Source organism: Rhincodon typus, chromosome 13 (genome assembly GCF_021869965.1).
Source record: "Rhincodon typus isolate 14 chromosome 13, sRhiTyp1.1, whole genome shotgun sequence".
In the NCBI taxonomy this organism is placed as follows: Eukaryota; Metazoa; Chordata; class Chondrichthyes; order Orectolobiformes; family Rhincodontidae; genus Rhincodon; species Rhincodon typus.
Window position 1 is genome coordinate 32172123 of NC_063344.1, and position 25489 is coordinate 32197611.

The 25489-nt window shown below is 39.7% G+C and overlaps 1 protein-coding gene across 1 annotated transcript in view; it reads left to right on the plus strand.

Moving 5' to 3' along the window:
- Nucleotides 1-25489, plus strand: part of LOC109921378 (DIS3-like exonuclease 2) — a 229517-nt gene that overhangs the window by 50392 nt on the left and 153636 nt on the right. Inside the window, exon 7 of the mRNA XM_048604586.1 lies at nt 24902-25157. Coding sequence (XP_048460543.1) covers nt 24902-25157 — 256 coding nt within the window. The remainder of the gene's footprint in view (nt 1-24901; nt 25158-25489) is intronic.

A 25489-nucleotide genomic window follows, 5' to 3' on the forward strand; every position in this document is an offset into this window, starting at 1 on the left:
AGTCCTCACGTACGTGTAAAAAGCCTTGGAGTTTTCCTTGATCCTATCTGCCAAGGTTTTCTCATGCTCCCTTCTAGCTCTCCTAAGCCCTTTCTTCAGCTCCTTCCTGGATAACCTGTATCGCTCTAGAGCCTTTTCTGTTTCTTGTTTCCTAAACCTCATCTAAGCATCCTTCTTCCTCTTAACCAGTCGTTTGACGTCTCTTGAGAACCAAGGCTCCCTCACTTGACTGCATCTTCCCTGCCTGGTAGAGACAAACATATCAAGCACACGCAGTATGCATTCCTTAAACAATCTCCACATTTCAATAGTGCTCTTCCCTGACAGCATCTGTTCCCATTTTATGTTACCCAGTTATTGCCTAACAGAATTGTAATTACCCTTCCTCCAATTATAAACCTTACCCTGCTGAATGTACCTATCCGTTTCCATGACTATTGTAAAAGTAACAGAGTTATGATCGCTAGTGCCAAAATGCTCTCCTACCAACAGGTCTGACACTTGGCCCAGTTCATTGCCAGGCACCAAATCCAAAGTGGTCTCTCCTCTTGTTGGTCTATCTACGTACTGTGTCCAGGAATCCTTCCTGAACACACTGGACAAAATCCGCTCCATCTAATCTATAACAACTAAAAATTTTCCCATCAATATTTGGAAAGTTGAAGTCACCCATGACTACAACCCTGTGACTTCTGCGCCTTTCCAGTATCTGCCTCTTAATCCGCTCCTCCACTTCTCTGCAACTATTAGGGGGTCTGTAAAAAAACCCCAACAAGGTGACTGCTCCTTTCTTGTTCCTGACCTCAACCCAAACTGACTCTGCCTGAAATGTCTCGTGCACTCTTCTTTGAACCAGGGTTGATCCCCTGGCTTGATGATAATGGTTGAGTGCAGTGGTCACTGTTGTCAATACTGTCATGGACAGATTCATCTGCAGCTGGCAGATTGGTAAGGATGAGGCCAAGTATGCTTTTCTTTCTTGTTGGTTCCTTCACCACTTGCCATAAATCCAACCTAGCAACGGTGTACTTCAGGACCCAACCAGCTTAGTCAGTAGTGCTGTTGCCAAGCTACTCTTGTCGGTAGACGTTGAATTCCCCCACCCAGCGTACTTTCTGCACCCTTCCCACCCTCTGTCCTTACTCTGCGTTGTTCAACAAGCAGGAGCACAGAATCAGCTGGGGGAGAGCAGTGCATGGTCATCAGCAAGAGGTTTCCTTGCCTGTGTTTGATATGATGCCATGAGATGCATGGTGTGAAGAGTCAATGTTGAGGACATTCAGGGCAACTCCCCACAATATACCACTGTGTCGCCACCTCTGTTGGGCCTGTCTGTTGGGACAGGATATATCTAGGGATGGTGATGGTGGTGTCTGGGACATTGCTAGTAAAGAGTACTTTATAGGGTTGACAGGGTTGTTTTGCCGTTGTTTCCTGTGGCTAGGTTGATGGCAGGTGGTCCGTCCAGATCCATGCCATTTTTTTGTTCGAGAACATAAATGTTCAACCCTTTGAACCTCCATTGCCTTTCAGGGAAACCATCACTCATCTTCTACCTCAACTCAGTTACTTTATATTGTCCCCATAGTCCTTGAATTTTGGGAGAAAGCACCCTTGGACTTCCCTATTTTCTCTCTTGTTTCTTGAATAATGGAGTTATGCTTGCTTCCTTTGCAATCCATGGGAATCGTTTCAGTACCTAGGAACTTCAGCAAGATCAAAAGTATTGCATAAGAGATGTTTTGTTCCTACCACTGCACTAATGCTGCTCTCCATCTCAACTTTTTTAGGATGAAGCAGACTCTTCACAATCATGATATTGGACTTGCCCTGGAAGTGAGTTTCTGTCCACGTCCACAGTATCGCATACCCTAATTCCAAATCCATGACATTGCCAGATTGGTCCCTGTCCTAGTTCATTTACTACAGTATAGCCCTCTTCAAAGTCCCTGTTTCCTGTAGATTTGACTATTCTAGTACATTCCTTGGCCTCTCATCTTCCAGTCTTGACAAATTAAGGCTTATGCAACACTTTGCTGAATTGTAACTGACATCAGACCCATTCACCTATTACCTTTTGTTTGCTTACCTACATTTAGGTTTTAGGTTGAGCAGCATCTTGGTTTTAAAAGTGTCATCCTTGTTTTTAAATCCTTCCAGGGCCTTGCCTCTCCGCGTCTCTAATCTTTTCCAGGCCCACAATCAATGTTCCTTCTAGGCTGTGCAGCTGCTTGAAGGCCCCATGCATGCCAATTGGTGTGCTGATACATTGACTCCCACATGCAGAATTTGCTGCCGTGCATGAACCTAAGAGATTCGTGCAGCAGAAGAAACATCGGGGAAATGTAGCCCATAATCCTTTGAAATATCTGCACTCCTCCGCTTCTGTTCTGTTGTACGTCCTCCATTGTTATTTCTCACTTTTGGTGACTGAACCTTCAGGTATTGAGGCTTTAATTTGTTGAATTTCTTCCTTAAACTTCTCTATCTGTTTTCCCTCCTCTTAAGGGACTCCTTAAAACCCGTGTTTTTGTCAAATCTTAGTTATTCACCCTAATATCTCCTTATCTGGCTCAGTGTCCAACTTTGTTTGGTTATGCTTCTGTGGAGAATTTTGGGATGTTTTGCTACATTAAAGTTGTGCTTGGTACATCAGTCGTTGCAGTAGTAGTAATCTAGTTATAGTGATAGTAAATTTTGTATTCATGCCAAAATTATTTATTGTCTGTGAGAAGTTGATTGCATTGCACCTCAACCCAATTACACGTCTAAGATCAAGAACTCATCAGAAAGGAGTACTACCCTTGCTTCTGAATAGTGGGCACTTTTATGTATTTAATTATTTTCTTTTTACATTCTTGATCAGTTCTTTACTTGCTCCATTACAAAACAAAGTTCGGAGATTTTCTGCTATTTCTTCCTTGATTGTCTAAATTTGTGAAAAACAGACTTGTCATTTTAATCAACGTTATAACCTAACCTTTAGTTTCAGAATTTGTTGCATTATTTAGAATATACCCAGTTTGGTATAAGTTTGATTACTGTTGATTACAGTTTGATTACTGTTGATTACAGTTTGTGTAATCAAAATTGAGATTTAAACCCATTCATTGTCTGCCTTGAAATATCTGAAATTAAAAAAGAAAGGCATTTATAAATACTTTATCTGTGGATTATCGAAAGGTGCAATTTATTTTTGTAGACTATATGGTTGTAATTATTGGTGTTTTATTGTTTTGAAATGTCTGTTAAAACTTCTGTGTTTCTGTGTGAATTGTCAGACTGTATAATTGGCCATTAAGAAAATTTGGATCAATGTGAGCTGCCCGAAACATTTTAGTGTACAATTTACTAGTCTCAGTTAGTTTCTCAACTTTACAATGTTAACTTAATTTCAGTGGTTAGTACTGCTGCCTCACAGCGCCAGCGACCCGGGTTCGATTCCAGCCTCTGGGTGGAGTTTGCACGTTCTCCCCGTGTCTGCGTGGGTTTCCTCCCACAGTCCAAAGTTGTGCAGGGTAGGTGGATTGGCCATGCTAAATTGCCCATAGTGCCCAGGGATGTTTAGGTTAGGTGTGTTAGACATGGGAAATGCAGGGTAGGGGAATGGGTCTGGGTGGGATGCTCTTCGGAGTGGCGGTGTGAACCTGTTGGGCTGAATGGCCTGTTTCCAGACTGTAGGGATTCTATGATTAGAAAATGGCAAGCATAAAATTATTTGTTCTTTCTCATTTGATCTTGTAATGTCTCTAAATAGTCAACTTCAATAACAGCTTCAGAATATAATATATTTTTGTACAGTAGGGGGCAGAAAGATTATTACAGGTACAAATCCAGGACAAGTAGCATGAATTAAATTATGAAATATTTTCCATTTTAAACAAAATAATGTTTTACTCTTCCGGTGGTTTCTGTTCCTTTTTTTGTAATTGCTGAAATTGTTCTCAATTCTTGCACAATTATTCTGCAGTACACATAAAAAGCATTTCAGAAATTATGCTTTCATATGGATTTCTTCCTCTTGGAGTTATTGATATGACCCTGCATCATGCTACAATGGAGTATCTTGTATACTCAATTTGCAGTGTAAGTTGAAGGTGGTTTAAATGGCTCAAGCCCAGAGCTTTCAATTGGAGTCAGAATTGTTCAGACCCAAGCCAAATGTAGGAAAAGCTGGTCTAGCTAGTTTATGTTAACATGTTTCCTTATGGCCTGTCTTCTGATGCTGGCCACTCACTGGAACTCCCACTACAGCAAACAGGGTAGGCCTCGCCACAGTACAGTGGAAGCAAAATCACAGCCCAACCCCATAACACTGGAGGAGCTGAGAATGCTGACTATTGCTGCCCGCAACAGACATAGGGTTTTAAACTGAACCAAACAAAAATAGAAATTGCTGGAGAAACTGGACAGGTCTGCTCGATGGGTCTGGCAAATCTGTACAGAGAAAACAGAGTTAATGTTTTGAGTCCTTCTGTGAAGGGTCACTGGTCCCAACACTGGAATGTTGATTACTTTCAACTGTTGTGGATTGTATGAGCTGCTGTGGTAGCATCTGTCACAGCTCAGTTGACGTAACAAGTTGTTGTATATTGGTAAGTACTGCAAAGCTAACTAACGCATTTGTTCAAGTAAGTTCAAAAACATTATATGCAATATACAGCACCGACACTGGCAGTTCTGCCCATCAAGCCTGTAATGGTGTTTAATATAAATAAATATAAATTTCCTCCCATTCCAGCTACCTCATCTCAACTTTTTAGCATATATTTCTATTCTTTTCCTTCTCAAGAACTTTTAAAATTCTGCGAAGTGTTTGGCTCAACCACTCCCTGTGATAGCAAGTTCCATACTTTAGCCATTTTAAGAGTGAAAACATTTCTTCTTATGACTCTAATGGACTGGTGAGTGATTGTCTTGTAATTATAGTATCTAGTTAAAGATTCTTCTCCAAGAGGAAATATTCTGTCTATCTCCACTTTATCCAACCCAGTCATAATTTGGAGATCTCTATCAGCTGTCTTCTAAATGAATGGCTTTCAAAGGTTTTTGCTTGAAGGACTCCTTTTCAAATGTGACCACATATACACACCTGTACCCTTCCCTATGTAAGTTCTGTTCCAAGCCACTCACCATCCTGATTTGGAAATATATTGCCATTCCTTCAGTGTTGCTGGCTCATATTCCTGGAAATCTCTCCTTCATAGCATTGTGTACCTAGACCAAAACAACTGCAGCAGTTCAAGAAGGCATCTCACCATCACCTTCTTGAGATCAATTAGGGATGGGCAATAAATGCTGACCCAGCGTCTCATGAATGAATGAGGAAAAAAATACTTTGGTCCCCATTTTTTTGGGTTAACATTGTAAAGTTTAGAAAAAAAAAGCTGCCCTTGTTGAAGGAGGCATAGACCTGACTGAAAATTTTGTTGGTCCAGTTTTCAGCTGCTGTTTTTCTCCTTCATGTAAGTCCTTCTACATGGCTAAAACTAGTTTTAAAACAATGCACCTGCAGATCTGCCTGGGTACATGTAAATTTTTCAGATGTAGTTTTCATCCTGTTTCTATAGTCACTGTAATGTGACAATCAAAAACAAAATTTGTATAGTTGAAAAATATAATGCTTTATGCAGTTTAAACGATTAACATCTGAGCATATGGCATTTTAGATGTCAGCTTTTATTTGTAATATGGAGTGGAACGAAATTCGTCACCGGGGCTTTGAGGACATTGTTGGAAATGAACTCTTGTTTAATGTTACACTGTTCTAGTATAGCTTGCCAAGAGTCACTGCCTAACCTTGCATGTGACCACTTGAACAAGATACTAGAAGATGGACAGTACCCGTGGGAACTGCACTCAAGCACGAGTAGGCAATTTCAGCAGAAAAGAGTAGAAAATGAGAGGAGCTGAAGCTTTATATGGTTGCTGTCAGTGTACCAGGCCCGTGAAAATAATGCAGAATAGTTAAAATGCTAGTCATTGGAGACTTAACTGTGGAAATCCACATGAAGTTCTGTTCCAAAAAAATTCAGAACCAAACACTGTTGGTAGTAATGTGAAAAAAATTATAGTTTATAATTAACTAACTAAAATATTCTTTCTCCCCTTCCATAAAGACATCCAATGAAATCTTGAGCAACTGCCACATGTAATGGGAGGTGAATCTTTGCTAATCAGTCTTGTGTGCTATTGCACACAGGAAGTTGAGACCAAATATATCCAGTAGATGAAATGAGGCTTAGCCAGAGATAGATAACTGGACCAGTGCATATAGATGCATTTCAGTTAATTTATTAAAATTAGACATCCTTTCTTATGTAATAATCTTCAATATTGTTTGCAATTGAAAAGCAAAACTTGTAACAAGTCAGGAAACCAAGGAGTAGAGTTGGTTAGAGCGTAGCAGTTCCTCTGCAGCCTAGGGAGCTGGGGAACTCAAAAATGAGAATTGTATTTTAGGTGAAGCATGTTTTCATAGCCAGTTTTCACTATAGATGTGAACAGGATTTTTTTAGTGAGAAATATTAACAGAATGTTTTGACAAAACTGTGACACAGGAAGTAAGATTCTGTGGACAGAAAGTGTTTGCAATCATAAGTTTTTGGATATAAATATAGGTCAAGCAATTTAAGAGGAGAATAATTGAACTAATTTACATCTTCAGAACAGGTTTTATAAAATGGTGGTAAATAAAAATATAAATTTATTTATTACTGTGAGGCATCTATTTTTGTTGTCGTTGCTGAGAAATTCACTTCCTGGCTAAGTGTCAGCTCACAAACACTGAGATGAAGAGGCTGCTGGACCATTGTGTCCTCCATTTTGGATTTTAAATACCCACTCTCCTCAATGTTTGATTTTTTTCAACTCTGAATTGTTTTGTGCTAGTGTCCTGAGGATTAGGAACTGGGTTCAGACTACCAATGCTTAATTTTTGTAGAATTCTGGCACGGGACAAGCAAAGATTTATATCCAATTAGTACGGCCTTTTTTAAACCACAGAACTGAATGAACTCTGTGCTAATCCAATGCACCGTTCAGATTTTCACATCTGTCTACAATTTTTAAATGAATAATTGAGCTGCTTGGTCATGCTTTTACTGGATACAGACTGGTTTGGATGTAAGCCTATGCAGGGGACTACATTGTAGAGATAGGCATAACATATTCCTCCATAATTTTCATAGAGACCTGGTTCCTGTGATCATCAGAGGTGTCATGACCCATGGTCTGCATGAGGAATCCATTTGAAAGGTAAGTTTCTTATTGAGTCACCGAGTAATTTATGGCATAGAAGGAAGCTCTTTGCCCCATCGAGTCCATACTGGCTTGCCATAGAATGATCTTATCAATCATGCTCCCTCATCAATCCCCAAACACCTGAAGGTCATTTCCTTTAAGTGTCCATCAATTTCTTTGAATGTTTTCACTTCCACCATCCTTGAAAAAGTAAGTTCCAGCTCATTACTGCTCATTGTATAAAAAAAGTAATTTCTCAGAAGTCCCCAGTATTTCTCACCCAAATCTTAAATTTGTGTCACCCCATGTCCTCCAGTCTGTCCTTGTACCATCAAAGTGGATTTCAGAAAAGCAGTCTGATAATTTAGATTGGAGAGTGTTGTGGTGAGGTAGGTATGGTTGGGTTTCCTCCCTGAAAATGCACAAATGTTATGCGAAGTAAACAATAAGTTTATTTTAAGAACTAGAATAAATCTCTGAATGTTGTGTAAGTAAAAACTGTCAATGAAGCTAGGGTTTGTGTCTTTCAAGAGAATAATGGGTGTCTGGTCTCCTGGCCAAGAGTTGCAAGTTACACAAGGTTAAAAGTTGAAGTACTGGCAGTTTCAACTATTGAATCTATGAAGTGACTGGGCGATTGACTAGTAGCAGATGATTTGTTAAACATTATGGAATGTTTTCAATTATTAACTTTTGTTGATTTTTTTTTAATGACTCCACTGACATTAAAGACTTCATTACTTTTATCCAGTATTCAGTAGTTGAATGGGCATAGAAGTGCCGAAGTTGGGCATGAGAGTCCATCAGGGTTGTTTGAGGCTCATGAGCCGTAAGCGTTGTTTGAATGCATTTGTTTTGGGGATGGAGTGGTGTTGTATAGGAATGAGAGGATTGGAGGCCCTTTTTTTATTCTAACTGGGGTGAAGTCTCATAATAACCTTACCAACAGCACCATCAACACTTAGCAGCTCCTGTGGATGCTTCTAAATTTGTTGCTGGTTCATCTGGTCTGACTCCAATCCACATGGGCATCCTCCCTGCCCCTCCTACAGTGAAGGTCCTTCCTACCTTGGCAAAATTGTCCTAATTTCTGCTAGCTGGCTTGAGAATGATAATTCAGGCCTTAACTTCTGTTTAGTGCCTTAACAATGTGCTCAAATTTGGCTATGCTGAATTATGTTCTCTGATTTTGTTTGAATATTTTGTGTTCTGTTTTCAGGTTGTAAGTATAGGACAACACAGTGATTGTAAATGTTGAAAACAGTTATCTAAATATGATATATAAAATCCATTTTTTAAATATTTTGTTCTGTCAGAAAGAATGAAATGATTGATAAATAATTGTCTATCCAAATGGACATTTTGGGTGGTTGTGGGAAGAACTGTAATAAAAAAAAAAATGCGCACATGCTATTGGATCATCCATCACAATTAAAATCCGCAGTATAAGTAATGATAATTGGTTATGCTTATTATAAATCGCCCTTCTTGGTTACCCTTCAGGCTTGATTTGTGTCTAATTGGTATTAGTCAGAGACCAAGTTCCTCATGATTTTTTTCTCTAACTTAAATTTTTAACAGAATATTTTAACTATATACATAATAAATATTTGTTAGTTGGTACCAACATATCAATTGCCATGTTTAAAAAAAAGAAGAAAATCTCCAGACATTTTGGATTTCCTCACCAGGAAGGGTGGATATTCTGTAGAGGAAGATAGTGAGAAGCCATGAACTAGACTGAATTACTGTTTATGTGGGAAATGTAATGCTGTGTATATACTCACTTATCTTTGTAGATTACTAGTATCTGTTTCCCTTGGGTGTGACCCATTTGACAATATTGTACAATAGCGTATGAGTAGTTAGGTGTGGTGCTGAGTATGCCAAGAGACTTCAAAGTGAGGAAAACACAGGAAAGGGAAATTGCTTTGTCAGAATTATGTAATAATTTAAGATAGCTCTGGTCTTAGTACTTTATCCTGGAAGGTCAAGTGAGAAACTTTTGTTGGTCTGAGATATTTTAATACAGGAATCACAAAGGAACATTATTGGGTGGAGTATAAAATTATGTTTTACTGTCAAGAGTTTTTCTTCAGTGCTTTATCAGCTCATTGAGATTGTGCAGATGACTTGTATTTAAATACTTGTCCAAAACTCTGTTTGAGGGTTGTCATGGTGCAGTGGTAGTTCCTTACCTCTGAACCAAAAGGTCTGGGTTTAAGTGCCAGTGCTGAGAAATGCGTGGCATCTATCTTGATCACATTTGCTATTTGATGGACGTGAGGGGGTAATCAATCACAGACTATTACCCATAATTAGTGGATCGGTCAGCTTAATTGTCTGATTTGTGATGCAGAGTGACACCAATGTGGGATCAGTTCTTCTATCAGCTGAGGTTACAATGAAGGTTGCATCCTGTCAACCTCACCCTTTGCCTGAGGTGTGGTGACCTTCAAGTTAAACTACCAGCCATCTCTAATGGGAGAGCAGCCCTGTAGTTGATAGGCTATGGCAACTTTATCTTCAGATTGCGGTGGTTCACAGACACCCAGTCCGATTGTTTAATTTACAGTGGTATGGAGTCCATGGACTATGTATAGAAACATAGAAAATAGGTGCAGGAGTAGGCCATTCATATCTACTAGCCTGCACCACCATTCAGTACAATCGTGGGTGATCATGCAATCTCAATATTCCATTCCTGCCTTCTCCCCACACCCCTTGATCCCTTTAGCAGCAAGGGCCACGTCCAGCTTCCTCTTGAATATGTCTAATGAACTGCCCCAACAGCTTCCAGTGGGAGAGTCTGAATGAAGAAATTCTTCCTCATCTCAGTCCTGAATGGCTTATCCCTTATTCTTAGACTGTGACCCCTAATTTTGGACTTCCCCAACATCGGGAACATTCTTCCCATATCTAGTCTGTCCAGTCCCATCAGGATTTTATATGTTTCCATGACATGTCCCCCTTTTTCTTCTAAATTCTGACAAGTACAATCCCAGTCGATTCAGTCTTTCCTCATACGTCAGTCCTGCCATCCCCGGAATCTGTCTAGTGACCCTTCACTGGACTCCCTCAATAGCAACAATGCCCTTCCTCAGACTAGGAAACCAAAACTGCACACAATACTCAAGGTGTGGCCTCACCAAGGCCCTGTATAATTGCAGCAAGACATTCTTACTCCAAATCTCAAATCCTCCTGCTATGAAGGCCAATATGCCATTTATCTTTCCTCACTGCCCACTGCACCTGCATGCCAACCTTCAGTGACTGTTCCACCATGACATCCAGGTCTCGTTGCACCCCACATTTTCCTAAACTGCCACCACTCTCATAATAATCTGCCTCCCTGTTTTTGCAACCAAAGTGGATACCTTCACATTTGTTCATATTGTATTGCATTTGCCAAGTATTTGCCCACTCAGCCAGTCTGTCCAAGTCACCCTGCAGCCTCTTAGCATCCTCTTCACAGCACACACTACCACCCTGCTTAGCGTCGTCTGCAAATTTGGAGATATTGCAGTCAATTCCTTTGTCTAAATCGTTAATGTATATTGTGAACAGCTGAGGTCCCAGCACTGAACCCAGCAGGACCCCGCTCATCACTGCCTGCCACTCTGAAAAGGATCCGTTTATTCCAACTCTCTGATTCTTGTCTGCCAACCATTTGTCTATCCATGTCAATACGTTACCTCCGATACCATGAGCTTTAGTTTTCCTTACTAATCTCTTGTGTGGAACCTTGTCAAAATCCTTTGGAAAGTCCAGATACACAACATTTACTGATTCACCCTTGTCCACTCTACTGGTCATATCCTCAAAAAATTCCAGAAGATTTGTTAATCATGATTTCCCTTTAGTGAATCAATGCTGACTAGGACTAATTCTGTCACCGCTTTCCAAATGCTTAGTTATTACATCCTTAATGATTGACTCCAGTATTTTACCCACCACCAACCTCAGGCTAGCCAGCCTGTAATTCCTTTTTCTCTCTCCCTCCTTTTTTAAAGAGTGGTGTTACATTAGCTACCCTCCAGTCCATTGGAACTCTTCCAGAGTCTACAGTAAGCTGGAAAATGATCACCAATGCATCCACTATTTGTAGGGCCACTTACTTAAGTACTCTGGGATGCAGAGCATCAGGCCCTGGGGACCTGTTGGGTTTTAATCCCATCAATTTCCTGAAAACCATTTCCTGACTAATAAGGATTTCCTTCAGTTCCTCCTTTATGCTTGACCCATGCATTTCCTGAAGGTTATTTGTGTCCTCCTCAATGAAGACAGATCCAAAGTATTTGTTCAGCTGATCTGTCATCTCTTTGTTGTCCAATGTGAATTCATCTGATTCCTACTGCAAGGGACCTACATCTGTCTTCATCAGTCTTTTTCTCTTCACATATCTATAGAAGCTTTTGAATCAGTTTTCGTTTTCCGCAAGCTTACGAATTAGCCCATTGTCCTCCTCTGCTGAATATTGAATTTCTCCCAGTCCTCGGGTTTGCTGCTTTTTCTGGCCAATGTATATGCCTCCTCTTTGGCTTTAACACTATCCTTGATTTCCCTTGTTAGCCATGTTTGAGCCACCTTCCCTGTTTTACTCTTATGCCTGATAGGGATGTACAATTGTTAAAGTTCATCCTTGTGTTCTTTAAATGTCTGCCATTGGCTATCCACCGTAAACCCCTAAAGTATCCTTGGCCAGTTTATCTTAGCCAATGCATGCCTCATACCATCATTGTATATACTGGTTGTGGAGCGTTGAACAACCTTTTTAGTTATTTAAAAAATCTTTTGTTGTGTTTTTGGTTTAACTTCTGCCCCATGCTCCTGACCTTTGAGCATCCAGTCTGGAGGGGTATGGACAAGTCAGAGGACCTCATTGTGGATCTACTTCTGAACCTGGCCAAGTTGACTATCAATTTGTCCAGGTAGCTGGCTATGGAAGGGGTTTTAGCTGCCGACTGTCTGCCCCTCTTCCATAGCAATGCTTGTGGTCAGGTGTTCTTGGTATCCACTGATCCTCTCAGTGCCTTTAGAGAGAGGTGGCATCACAGGAGGTGGAGATCTGCCCTTGCAATTCCATTTTGTTTTAACCCTCTCTCCCTCTCCGTACTTCTCTCTCATCTTTTGATGGTCTGTATTGCCTTTAACAAGCTTGACATGTAAACTAATCAATAGGAAAACATGGGTGATGGCTAATAGATGAAAAAAAAACACTGGTGATTTGGTGATGTGTGTAAGAGCATTTCTGGATATAAAAGAGAAAGAAAAGCTAGTCCTCTGGACTAGGAAAAATTGGTTCATCTCCCACTTGCTCCACTATAAAGACGCTAAACCTGTATGTTTAGGGGCTCTTGTGGAGCAGTGGTAATGTTCCTGCTACTGGGCCAGGAAGACAGAGTTCAAGTCCCACTCTCTCCAGAGGTGTGTATTGATGTCTCTGACCAGTTGATTTGAAAAGCAATAATTTTTGACATGCAGTTCCTATGTATAGACTACGAGGGTCTTCAGGTATTCCTCCGGATGCTGCAGCTTTTGTTTTTGACCAGAACATGATCAATGTCTGGAACATGGTTGACTCACGTTGTGTCTTTGTGCCCTCAGGAGTAGCAGCTGTTGTCAGAGAGCCACACAGTGGCCAGGAGTCCAGACCTCCATCGTGAGTTAGAGTGGCTGAAAGGAAAGGCTGTGGCATAATTGGGGAAGTGCTGAGTGGCAGAGTCCTGGGCTAGATGCTCCCACAAGAGTTGGTGAGCAGAGCAGCAGTGGACATCCAGCGCTGAGAGAAGCTCATTGAGAAGTGTTTCTATTAATTGTGCCTTTCCATTTATCATTTACTCTCGACTCTGACCAGTTACCTTGCACCAACCATCTGATTGCTTTCCTTCATTAAAACATTGATTGACCTTACTTCATAACTAAGATATGCCAAAACCGAATCTAAATGAGTGGTGGAAAGTTAATAACTTTGCATTGGGAACAGTTCAATTATTCTTGGAGGATCATCTAAAACAACTATGGACCCACTGGCTGCCGTGCAGATTGTAGCATCTTGGTATTGGCAAAGCAGTCAGAGCCAACTGACTAGCACTGGTAAAGGTATTGTCAGAACATCTGGTAGGGTTGCTAGCGTGCTGTAATTCTAAGGGAGGTTTGGGCAGCACAGTGGCTCAGTTGCCTCGTAGCGCCAGGGACCCAGGTTCGATTCCAGCCTTGTGTAACTGTCCATGTGGAGGTTGCACATTCTCCCTGTGTCCGTGTGAGTTTCCTCCGCGTGCTCCGTTTCTTCCCACCGCCCCAAAGATATGCAGGTTAGGTGGATTGGCCATGGTAAATTGCCCATAGTGTCCAGGCTAGGTAAATCAGCCATTGGAAATGCAGGGTTACAGGGACAGGATAAGGGGGTATATCTGAGTGGGATGCTGTTCAGAGGGTTGGTGTGGACTTGATGGGCCAAATGACCTGTTTCCACACTGTAGGGATTCTATGATTAGTGATGCATGGAGTTAAAGCAACTTGCAACATTTCCTAGAGATTTGCTGCAGAAGAGTGCAAAAGACATGTAACTGCTGAAAATCCCTTTAAAAATTGGCCAACAGAACCAAGATTACCGCCGTGCTAACGCAGTGAACTGTAAAAGCGGTTACTTGAATTTTCACGGAGAAGCTGTCAAAATACTTAAAGGCTGCTTAGTCATGATGGACCTGATTTATATTAAACAGAATGGTTGCCATGCCGTATGCAAAGTTTTGAAACAAGTTAAACTCCCCTCTATTTCATGCAGTCACCAAGTGTATGAAGCATTTTTGAGTGTGTATCTGAGTGTAAACTGTGCCCTTGGCATAAACATCCGAGTCCTCTGTAACAGAGCTGAGGTCTAAGACAACTGAGTATCTATCGAGCAGGTTGAGGACTTTCCCATAAGGGTATAGCTTAGCAACAGAAGAAATCTTTATCTCCAGAAAGGGCTCAAAAAACATGTGTACTTCATTACAGGAATGGATAGTCAGCAGTAGGTTCTACAATTAATTAAGTTTGTGACGAAAATTGAATTTCCTTTGGAGAAAAGATAATGTTGTAAAACACTTTGTCTCCTCGTATGTACAAGTACATATCCAAGCGGGCAAAATATCTATGTATATCAAGATATAACTGTAGTTACACCAGATGCACTAAAAGATTAGTCAGAATCCAACCCTTACAAATGTAATAACCTACCGCTCCCAATAAATAAATAAATATTTGCTACTGTAGCTTAGATAGACCACCAAAAGGAAGTTCCCACTAGTATGAATACCCTTGAGAACTTCCATAAATTGTTACTTAATATGACAGGTTTCAAATCTAGCTTTTACAGGAAAGAACTACTGCCAGAAACCAAAGAGAACTGTGGAAAGTTGAATTGCTTTTCTTGGCTTTTGTCTAAACTTTCTCAACAGTGTTTTGCTTTGTTTCTTTGCTGAGCTTGTAAAATGTGCTAAAAATGCGTGTACTCTGGGCTTCATTAAGACACTGGAACTTCATATAATAGGAATAATGGCTTGTGTTCAGAAGTTATTGGTACTGAACTTCTTTTAGATGAGAAATTTCTATTTGTCCAACTTTTAATGCTGTGCTCTCCCAGCAGTTGTGAGAAAATAAGTGTGTGGCTCTTGTACATAAATACATACATAGCTTGTCAAAGTAGTTAATTTATTTTAAGATGGGCTTATTGAGTGTATATTTTTCTCAGATCTTGAATTTTATTTGTAGAGACCTTTTCTCAGTATTTTTGTGAATTTGGTTTTGTTACATTGGGCTCCAGGTACAAGAATGAAAAAATAGCACCATAATTTAAATGCAATCCGGTTCTATCAGTTGGATAAGCTTGTGTATTGAGAGAATAACTGTTTTTCTCCAAAATTCATACTTTGTGTGAGATTAGTGATCATTAAAACACCCATACTATTCTCCTTTGCTGTGAACCCCTGCATCTTTAAAACGGCACGTAAAGACACATAGATTACCATTATACCAGAAGTGTTTAGTGGTTTTCGGATTCCCTTTTGAACAGAAATTATGGCAATAAGATGAGGTATTTCATCGATTTTGGAGAGGAATCATTGAAAACACTGCTGTGTCAATGTGACCTTATCCAACATAGGAAAAGATTTGAACATATATTCAGTGCAATGAATTTTATAGTGAAGCCGATTGTGAGTTTTTAAGAATGTTCTTTATATTTGGATTTATCATTGTAATAATATATAAACCCTGTAAAGGATGAAATTTAAATGAGTGAACGGTAGACAGTATACTAACTTTATCCTTTTTAAGTTTGTGTTTTATTTTCAGGATCACAAAGCTGTTCCTTAATAAAACTGAACATGCTCAGATTTTTACCCTTGAGTAATTCAGAAGATCTTAAGAATCCGCGAGGCTCAATGCTGTACCTCCTCCTGTTTTGCATTAATATGTTGGCCCTCAATTATGTCATCCAAACATAGTCAACTCAACCCCTACTCTCTACTGCTTCTATCTCATAAGCCTGCTTATCCCTGGATGAACAGCAAATAGCTGCATTTAAACATGAGGAAGACCAAAACTATGATTCCTTTCACATTGCCATAAAAATGCATCCTCAGCACTGAGTCCAACCATTTCTCAGGCCTTGTTTCATATTGAACTAAACTGTTCCTGACCTTGGCATCCCATTTTTAAACTACTCTTTAAAAGAATGTGGACATCTCTGGTGAGGCTAACGTTTGCTGTCCATCCCTACTTGCATGTTGTGCCTTGCTCTGCTGTTTACAAGTGTGAAATAGTGTGAAATATATTGCTGTGGGTCTGAAGTCACATGTAGGCTAGATCGGGTAAGAACAGTATCTTTCTTTCCTTGAAGGACATTAGTGAAGCAGATGGATTTGTGCAACAGGTGATAATAGTTTCACAGTTAATAGTACTGAAACTAGCATTCAATTTCGGATTTACTGAATGCTTCCATGTCCTCAGAGCATTAGCTTGGACCTTTTGGATTATTTTTCCAATATGTTAGGACCAGACCAAACCCCCTTCAAATGTACCAACGAGATAGCCTAGACTAACTTTATCTTAATTAAGGGCAAGTGTAAGGTGCAGTGATCCAGACGTATATCGATTGGTTACACTACTCTGCTTTAAGCAAAGCACACTTTATTCTTACTCTACAGAAGAACTAGAATAATTTTAACTCCATTGGAAAATGTAACAGAGTAATAGATTATTTAACTATTAAACAGCAACTGTTCCAATGGTGTAACATCCTATAAACACACCCTTGGCAAAGGCAAAGTCAGTAAAACAGATTGCTGCCTGAATCGCATGTGAGACAGAGAGAGAACCCAAGCTTTTGGCGGTAGCGAGAGAGAGAGACACACAGCTTCCACAGCCAGCTTTCAAACGCCAACAACTGCTGAAAGCTATGCTAAATCCCTTGTTCTGAGACTGGGTCCATCCATTCATGCTGTTTCTATTGTTCTAATGTTTCAAATAAAAACCAAGGCCTCACAAGCTGTTTATTTCATTGGCTTGGAAGAGATAGCTTGACACCTATGGCTCAAAACCTCTTGATAGAAAAAAAGAACAAAATACAGCCCCCTAAAGCCATTGTATCGTCGCACCCGCCCCCTTCAAAAAAGAACTATCAATATACAATGATGACATCATTTTAAAAAATCTTTTAGTCTTGTGCTACTAGTACACTACAATACATACACTTTACATTGACTCTAAGCATGTAAACATTGACGAGTGCAGTCCGTTTCTTCCACCACCGAACACCTTTGTCTTCTTTCTTTAAGTAGTGACGTGTCAGCAATTACATTCTCTTGGCCTGCCACATATATCACTTTCAAATTAAATGGCAGTAACAATAAACTCCATCTAAACAGTCTGGTACTTTTATCCTCAAATTTTTCCAAAGATGTTAAGAGGTTATGATCAGTATGTACAATACAGTTGTCTCATATGCATTACTGGCAACATAAATATTGAAATGTTGCAACACCAACACCAAACCCAAAGTCTCCTTCTCAACTGTGGAATATTTCTTTTGATGAATACTCCACTTTTTGGACAAATACCCAATAGGCCTTTCAATCTTCTTGCAATAGTATAGCAATGACACGCACGTTACCCGCATTGATAGCCACCTTGAATGGCTTTTAGCCGAGGCAGCGGTTAACACAGCTTTCAGGCTGTCAAATGACTTCTGACACTCTTCCGTCTACTGAAATTTTCCATACTTCTTCAACAAGTCAGTCGGTGGAGCAACCACACTGCTAAAATTTGGTATGAATTGCCGAAGAAAGAACACTCAGACCCCGGAATCATAGTACTTCCCTCTTCGTTGGTATGGGAAGCTCCCCAACAGTCTTTGTTTTCACATTCTGTGGGGCCATTCGTCCATATCCAATAATATGGCCTAGGAACGTGGCCTTTTGTGAACTCACTCTTAGCCAGGTTTATCATCAAGCCTGCCTTTTGAAGTCAATCGAACAATTCCGATAGATGCTTAATAATTGTTCCTTCCATGTGTGACTAAAAATCACCAGATTGTCTATGTACACTGCTCAATTGGTTAATCCCAAAATAACTTTGTTGGTTGGTCTTTGAAATGTTTCTGGTGCATTTTACATGGCATAACTTCAAACTGGTAAAGTCCATTCGGCGTCATGAAAGCTGAAATTTCCTTCGCTCTGTTGGATTAAGGTACCTGCCAGTATTCTTTGATATTTAGTAATATAAATTGCTTGTTCCACATTCTCAATACAATCTTCCAGCCATGGAATAGGATACGAATTAGATTTTGTAACTGCATTGACCTTGTGGTAATCAACACACAAATGTGGGTTACTGTTTGGTTTTGGCACCATGACTATGGGTGAGCTCCATTCGCTGCAACTCACTTTGATTATATCATCTATGAGCGTGCTTTCAATCTCTTTTTGAACCTGTGCCAATTTTAGAGGGTTAAATCTATAAGTATGTTGCTTAAGTGGAACAGCATTTCCTATATCGACATCATGTGTAATCATCTTAGTCCTTCCCAGTTTATTTCCAATTATCTCTCCATGTGGTTGTAATGTGGTTTCAATTTTTCTCTGGAAAGTAACTCAATAATTCATCCCAATTTTTCAGAACTTCATTATCCAATTTAATATGAGGAATATCAAATCCGAATGACTATGGATTTGGTTCCTCTCTCTGAGTTGTAACAAGTGCCACATTCTCCTTTTGCTTTCCTTCCCTATCAAGATACTGTTTGAGTGTATTCACATGATGCACTCTGAGTTTTTTTTCTACCTCGTGTTCTTATCAAATAATTCACCTCACTCAATTTCCTTTCAATTTGATAATACCCACCAAATCTTGCTTTTAAACATTCACCTACCACTGGTAGTGATATTAGCACTTTATCTCCTGTAACAAAACTTCAAATTTTTGATTTCTTGTCTGCTTCTTCTTTCATCACATTGTGCTATTTTCAAATATCTAGCCAACTCACTCTCTCTATTTAATCTTTCCCTAAAATTTGACATATAGTCCAAAAATGTAGTCTCTGAATTCTGACTCACCAAGTTCACCTTAATTAATTTCAGTGATCCCCTCATGTCATTCCCAAAACCTAATTCAAATTGATTGAAGTTAGTTGATTCATTAGGTGCATCCCTAATTGCAAAAAGTACAAACAATATTCCTTTATCCCAATCCTCTGGATAGTCTTGACTATAAGCCCTCAATGTGATCTTTAATGTTTGATTTTTAATGCTCCTTGTGATTCTGGATGGTATGCAGTGACTTAAATTGTTTTATTGCTAAACTATCCATAACTTCCTTAAATGACTTTGTAAAATTTGACCCTTAATCTGACTGTATTTTGTGGGTAGTTTCCATATCTAGTTTAAAAACAAAAGTTGGAGTAACTCTTCGGTGGTCCTTCAAGCTGTGATGTTGTGTAATGGAATGGCCTCTGGAAATCTAGTAGACACACCCATTATGGTCAACAAAGATTGATTTGCCACTTTTTATTTTAGGGAGGGCTCCGACACAATCAAGACTTTTGTAAAAGGTTCTCAAGTGCTGAAGTAGATATCAATGGTGCTGGTTTTATCACTGCCTGAGGTTTTAGTGTTATCTGACATGTGACCCGTCCAGCAAAATTTAATCACATCTCCACGGATTAAAAACCGAAAGAACTGTGGATGCTGTAAATCAGGAACAAAAACAGCTGCTCAGGACTGCTGTTCTGGGGAAGGGTCACCAGATCCAAAACGTTACCGCTGATTTTTCTTTACAGATGCTGCCAGACCTGCTAACCTTTTCCAGCAACTTCTGTTTTTGTTCACATCTACATGGAGTTCAGGCCAATAAAAATATTTTTGTACTTTGGCTTGAGTTTTCCTTACTCCCGAATGACCCCCTACTGATACCTTGTGTGCTACTTGCAATACCTTCTTTCTGTTACCCACTGGTAATACAACTTGATGAACTTCTGCCCATTTTTCATCTGCCTGCATATGTAATGGTCTCCATTTTCTCACTAAGACTTCATTTTTAAGAAAGTAACGTTCTGGGATACATTCAGATTCATCTTTTCATTGTAATTCAACAAGCCTGTCTGAACTAAAATTATCCATTTTGTCCTCCACTTGTTCTTGTTTTGTTTTCCTCAATCACTTGATCAAACATAGTTTCTAATAATTGAACTTCAACTTCCTTATCTTTATACTTTGATTTTTCCTCCTGTTTCAGCCTGTGGCTTTGTTGACCTTATTACCACACAGTCAGGAAAAATCCCAAGATATATTTCCTATAATATCTTGGTTGCCTGATTTTCCATTGGCTTTTCAATCACAGTAGCATCACTCCCACCTGTGATTCAGCTGTCTAATTTCCAAGGATAAACTGTATCTCCGGAACAGAGAATTTCTTTTTTTACTTCTACTTCCACTTCACCACTTTTCACCTGATTCTCCAAACTCACGTCATACAATGGAACACTACTCTTATCACCTTGAATTCCACACATTACCACGTTTTCTGGCAATACTCCTTCCAAAGTACGTACCACCACATCTCTCACCATCAAAGATGATTGACTTCCTCCTGTATCTCTTTAAAATTTTAATTTCTTTACCTACTCCTCCTGGTATACATGAGTAAACCTTACCCACACAGGTACATTTTTTTATAGTGACCTGGTATTTTCTTATTAACCAACCTCTGACTCCTGTACATTCTTTTGCAGCTCTTTAGCTTCTACTAGAATCTCCTTTACTACTTCAATAAACTCCACTGGCTTATTTTGTTTTACCACATCTGTCTTCGCAATGCTTTTCTTAAACCACCAACACTTCTTGAGGCTTTTTACTTCTGTTCTCCTCTCATGGGTTTCCTTTTTAACTTGTGGAAAACCATCTTTACTATCTTCAATGAGATTTCCTTTGCTTTTACTACCTGAGGATTTCTCTTTTCCACAATTTTTATCCCTCACAATTTGAAATTGATGCCGGAAGCTGAACTTAGATGATTAAGAGTTAGTTCACGTATCAGCTGTTAATCCTACAATTTTAACTCTGCTCTTCCACAGTTGTTTAGCCACTTCCTTAAATGAAATGAGAAGGGCTCCTATGTCCTTCTTATCAAATTTAGTAAAACTTGGATTTATTTAAACAGATCCCCACTGTGCTTTTGGCTATAATGGGTTTGCTGTTCGTCACTGTCCCCATCACTACTCCTACTGTCTACTTTTGCCTCTGCCATTTTAAGTCGGCTTCCCTCTTTCATTGCCAACTTCTGAAGTTCAAAAGCTCTCACTTTCTCCCTCTTTCTACCTTTTTTTCTACTAGGACCATCCTTTTCTTTGTCCCCTGCGTTTAATCATAATTCAAACTATTTCATTTCCGTTTCTCTCTTGTTCTGTCAGGGCTATTCTTTCGTGAAATTTTTTCCCTGCCATTGCCTCTAGTTCAAGCTGCTTCATTTGCAGTTGAAGTTTAGCCATCTCCAATGATTCTCATTGCATTCCTGGCAATAGTAATGCTGAGCTGTTGCCACAATTATTTCCCTTTACCTCGCAACTCCAACTTGTTTGCCAATTCTGACAGTTTTGCTGTGCTCACTTTCTGTAAAGTACCCGTAGTGACTTCTTCCGCCCCCAGTGAACTCTTGGTGAGCGAAACAGCCATTATTACACAAGCTACACCTTATTTAAACCAATCAAATGCAACACCCAAAATAGAAAAATACCAACACTCACCACTCATTATTGTTGAGTCAAATAATCCTAAACCCAACCTGGAATTAGAGATTTGTATTCTGGATGAGTCCCCCATTTGTTATGAACCAGACCAAACTCCTTTGAAAGATATCAAGGAGATAGTCCAGACCCTAACTTTTACCCTAATTAAAGGCAAGTGTAAGGTGCTGTGTTCCAAATGTAATTCGAATGATTACGCTACTTGGCTTTAAGCAGAACACACTTTATTTTTACTGTACAGTTAAAATACAAACAAGAAAAAGAACAATTGGTCTAACTGTAACTCCATTGGAAAAAGTAACCGAACAATAGATTATTTACTTATTAAACAGCAACTGTCCCATAAACACACCCTTGGCAAAGGCATTAAAACAGATTGTTTCACGTGTGATTCTGGCAGCAGAGAACTCATGCTTTTAGCTGTAGCACAGAGAGAGGGATTCTAAACGGCCATTGTCTACGTTCCAACAATTGCTGAAAGTGAAACTAAACCCTAATTCTGTGGGAGCCTCAGTCCACCCATTCATGCTGCTTCTGTTGTTCTAATTTTAAAGAAAACCCAAGGCCTCACAACTGGTTTACTTAATTGGCTTGGAAGAGGTAGCTTGGCACTTGTGGCTGAAAACCTCGCCACAAAAAAAAAGGACCAACTACATCTCTGAAAGCCATAATATTGTCACAAGTTACATTATATGAACTCCACAGACAAGATGACAGTGATTGCCCTTGACATCAAAGCACCTTTTGACTGACTACGGTGCTAAGGATTCTTAGCAAAACCAATTGCATCTTCTTAGCCAGCGACCACGACCATCTGGAAGGACAAGGGTAGCAGGTACGTGTGAATGCCACCATCTGCAAGTTTCTATCCAAGCCACACATCATCTTTTCTTGGAATTACATGACTGTGCTTTCACTGGCACCAGATCAGCATCTTGGAATTCCGTTCTTTAACAGCGTTGTGGTCATCCCTACATTCTAAGGACCAAAATGCTTCAAGTAGGCAACTCAGCACAACCTTCTCCAGGGTACTTAGTCATCTGCTAAGTTTTACCCTTCTGCTACAATCTCTCAACCTCATTTTTACCTGTGCTTTTAATTGTAGAGCTCCCTCTGTAACCAGTTCACTTCTCTCTGCTTCCTTAGGACCACTTTTAAAGCATGCAATTTTTCTTTTTGTCATTCTTTTGAACATCTTGTTTCCTTTGTTGTCCTTTCCCTTTTTTTTGGACTTTGTCAATACCAGCCTGAAGCCATTATCTCTGGCCACCACTCCAAACTCTGTTCCTGGGCTACCAATTCTATCCCTCCCTTGGCAACAGCCTGAGATTGGCTACTCTGATGCCACCTAAGATAAACTTCCATCCTCGTATTAGTGCCAACACTAAGATCACCTTCATAACACCCCATCTCAGCTCATCTCCTCACAACCGCATTCATGCATTTGTTATCTTAAGACTTGACTACTTCAGTACACTCCTGGCTGGTCTCCCACATTCAGCTCTCCATAAATTTGAAGTCAACCTACTACTTGTAAGACACTACTTGTGTCTTAACTAGCAATTACCCTAGGCCGATGAGTTCTGAAATTCCTTCCATATTGGATCAGAAATTGGCTAGCTGTAAGAAGACAGAGGGTGGTGGTTGATGGGAAATGTTCATCCTGGAGTTCAGTTACTCGTGGTGTACCTCAAGGATCTGTTTTGGGGCCACTGCTGTTTGTCATTTTTATAAATGACCTGGATGAGGGCGTAGAAGGATGGGTTAGTAAATTTGCGGATGACACCAAAGTCGGTGGAGTTGTGGATAGTGCGGAAGGATGTTGCAGGTTACAGAGGGACATAGATAAGCTGCAGAGCTGGGCTGAGAGGTGGCAAATGGAGTTTAATGCGGAAAAGTGTGAGGTGATTCACTTTGGAAGGAGTAACAGGAATACAGAGTACTGGGCTAATGGTAAGATTCTTGGTAGTGTGGATGAGCAGAAAGATCTCGGTGTCCATGTGCATAGATCACTGAAAGTTGCCACCCAAGTTGATAGCGTTGTTAAGAAGGCATACAGTATGTTAGGTTTTATTGGTAGAGGGATTGAGTTTCGGAGCCATGAGGTCATGTTGCAGCTGTACAAAACTCTGGTGCGGCCGCACTTGGAGTATTGCGTACAGTTCTGGTCACCGCATTATAGGAAGGATGTGGAAGCATTGGAAAGGGTGCAGAGGAGATTTACCAGGATGTTGCCTGGTATGGAGGGAAGGTCTTATGAGGAAAGGCTGAGGGTTTTGAGGCTGTTTTCGTTAGAGAGAAGAAGGTTAAGAGGTGACTTAATAGAGACATACAAGATGATCAGAGGATTAGATAGGGTGGACAGTGGGAGCCTTTTTCCTCGGATGGTGATGGCTAGCACGAGGGGACATAGCTTTAAATTGAGGGGTGATAGATATAGGACAGATGTCAGAGGTAGGTTCTTTACTCAGAGAGTAGTAAGGGCGTGGAATGCCCTGCCTGCAAAAATATAGACTCGCCCACTTTAAGGGCATTTAAATGGTCATTGGATAAACATATGGATGATAATGGAATAGTTTAGGTTAGATGGGCTTCAGATTGGTTTCACAGGTCGGCGCAACATCGAGGGCCGAAGGGCCTGTACTGCGCTGTAATGTTCTATGTTCTATGTTCCATACTTCCCCAGCTTTCTCATTTTCCTTTTGTAAGACTGTTCTTAAAACCTACCTCTTTGATCAGAGTTTAGTCATCTAATCTAATTTCTTCCTTTTGCAGTGTGGTGTTATACCTCATTTTCTAATGCTTCTGTGAAGTGCCTTTGGAATACTTCATTATATTAAAGGTTCCATACAAATATAGGTGTTTCTTCTTTACACTGTGCCCTCTTGTACATCCTAAGGTATTGGTGATCTCATTAGCAGTTACATTTATGTCTCCGCTGTCAAAATTAATTGTGCCATCTTATTCTATATTTGAAATGCCATTTGTTTAATTGCAATATTATAGGCAAGAATTTTGAATGATCTGACTTTGTTTATTGATTGTCTCCTAAGGGGTGCACTTAGTTAGTTGGTTAGGTAGCTCATATACCATTCAGAATAATGCCAAGAGTGCAGCCTCAATTCCTGTTCCAGCTGAGGTACACTTGGGAGCTGCCTCCTTGTTTTAACGCTGGGAGTGGAAGACATGACAAACCAACAGCAAAAAAAATGAACAATAATATTTCTCAGGTTGAAGCATCAGCAGACAATGAGCCAAGGAACAGTCTTTCAACAGAGCACATGAATAGTCTATTAAACAGTATTCTAATCAAGTTTGTTCAATTTAGATTTTATTACTAATGTTCAGAATCTCCATGATCTTTTTGTGTTTTTACAGGTTATCACACCTGATGGAGATGGCTCAGAAGCTAATATAATTGCTCAATCTGGTGTACCTGGTGCAGTTAATAATATAACCTTTGAGGACGTTCCGGCTCAGGATAGAGTTAAAATACTCGAAGCCAGTCCCGATGTAATTATTGAGGAGCAATATGATGACAGCCAAGATGAAAGTGAAAATGAATCGAGTGATTTGCAGAAAATTGTAGTTGGTAGAAGTATGAACAAGATAAATTTCAGTCCTTCAGATAACGGTGAGATTATCATTCTTAATTAATACATTTCTATAATTTAAAACATGGTTGTATTTTTGATTTATTTCACACTTAGAAGTAAACAATTGGAAGATGTTGATAATTTTGTGTTATCTTGGTATTGCAGTTAATTTTGGAAAAAACTGCAACCACTTAAGTAGCAATTTTCCTTTAAATGTCTAACAGATCTTAAGTATATGATATAACCTTGCCTAAGATATTGAGTAATTTGTATATATGTGAAATCATATTTTTGACATTAAGTCAAGAGATCATTATTGTTATGAACTTGTTTTGTTTATTTGGACTGTGAACTACATATTACACTAGAA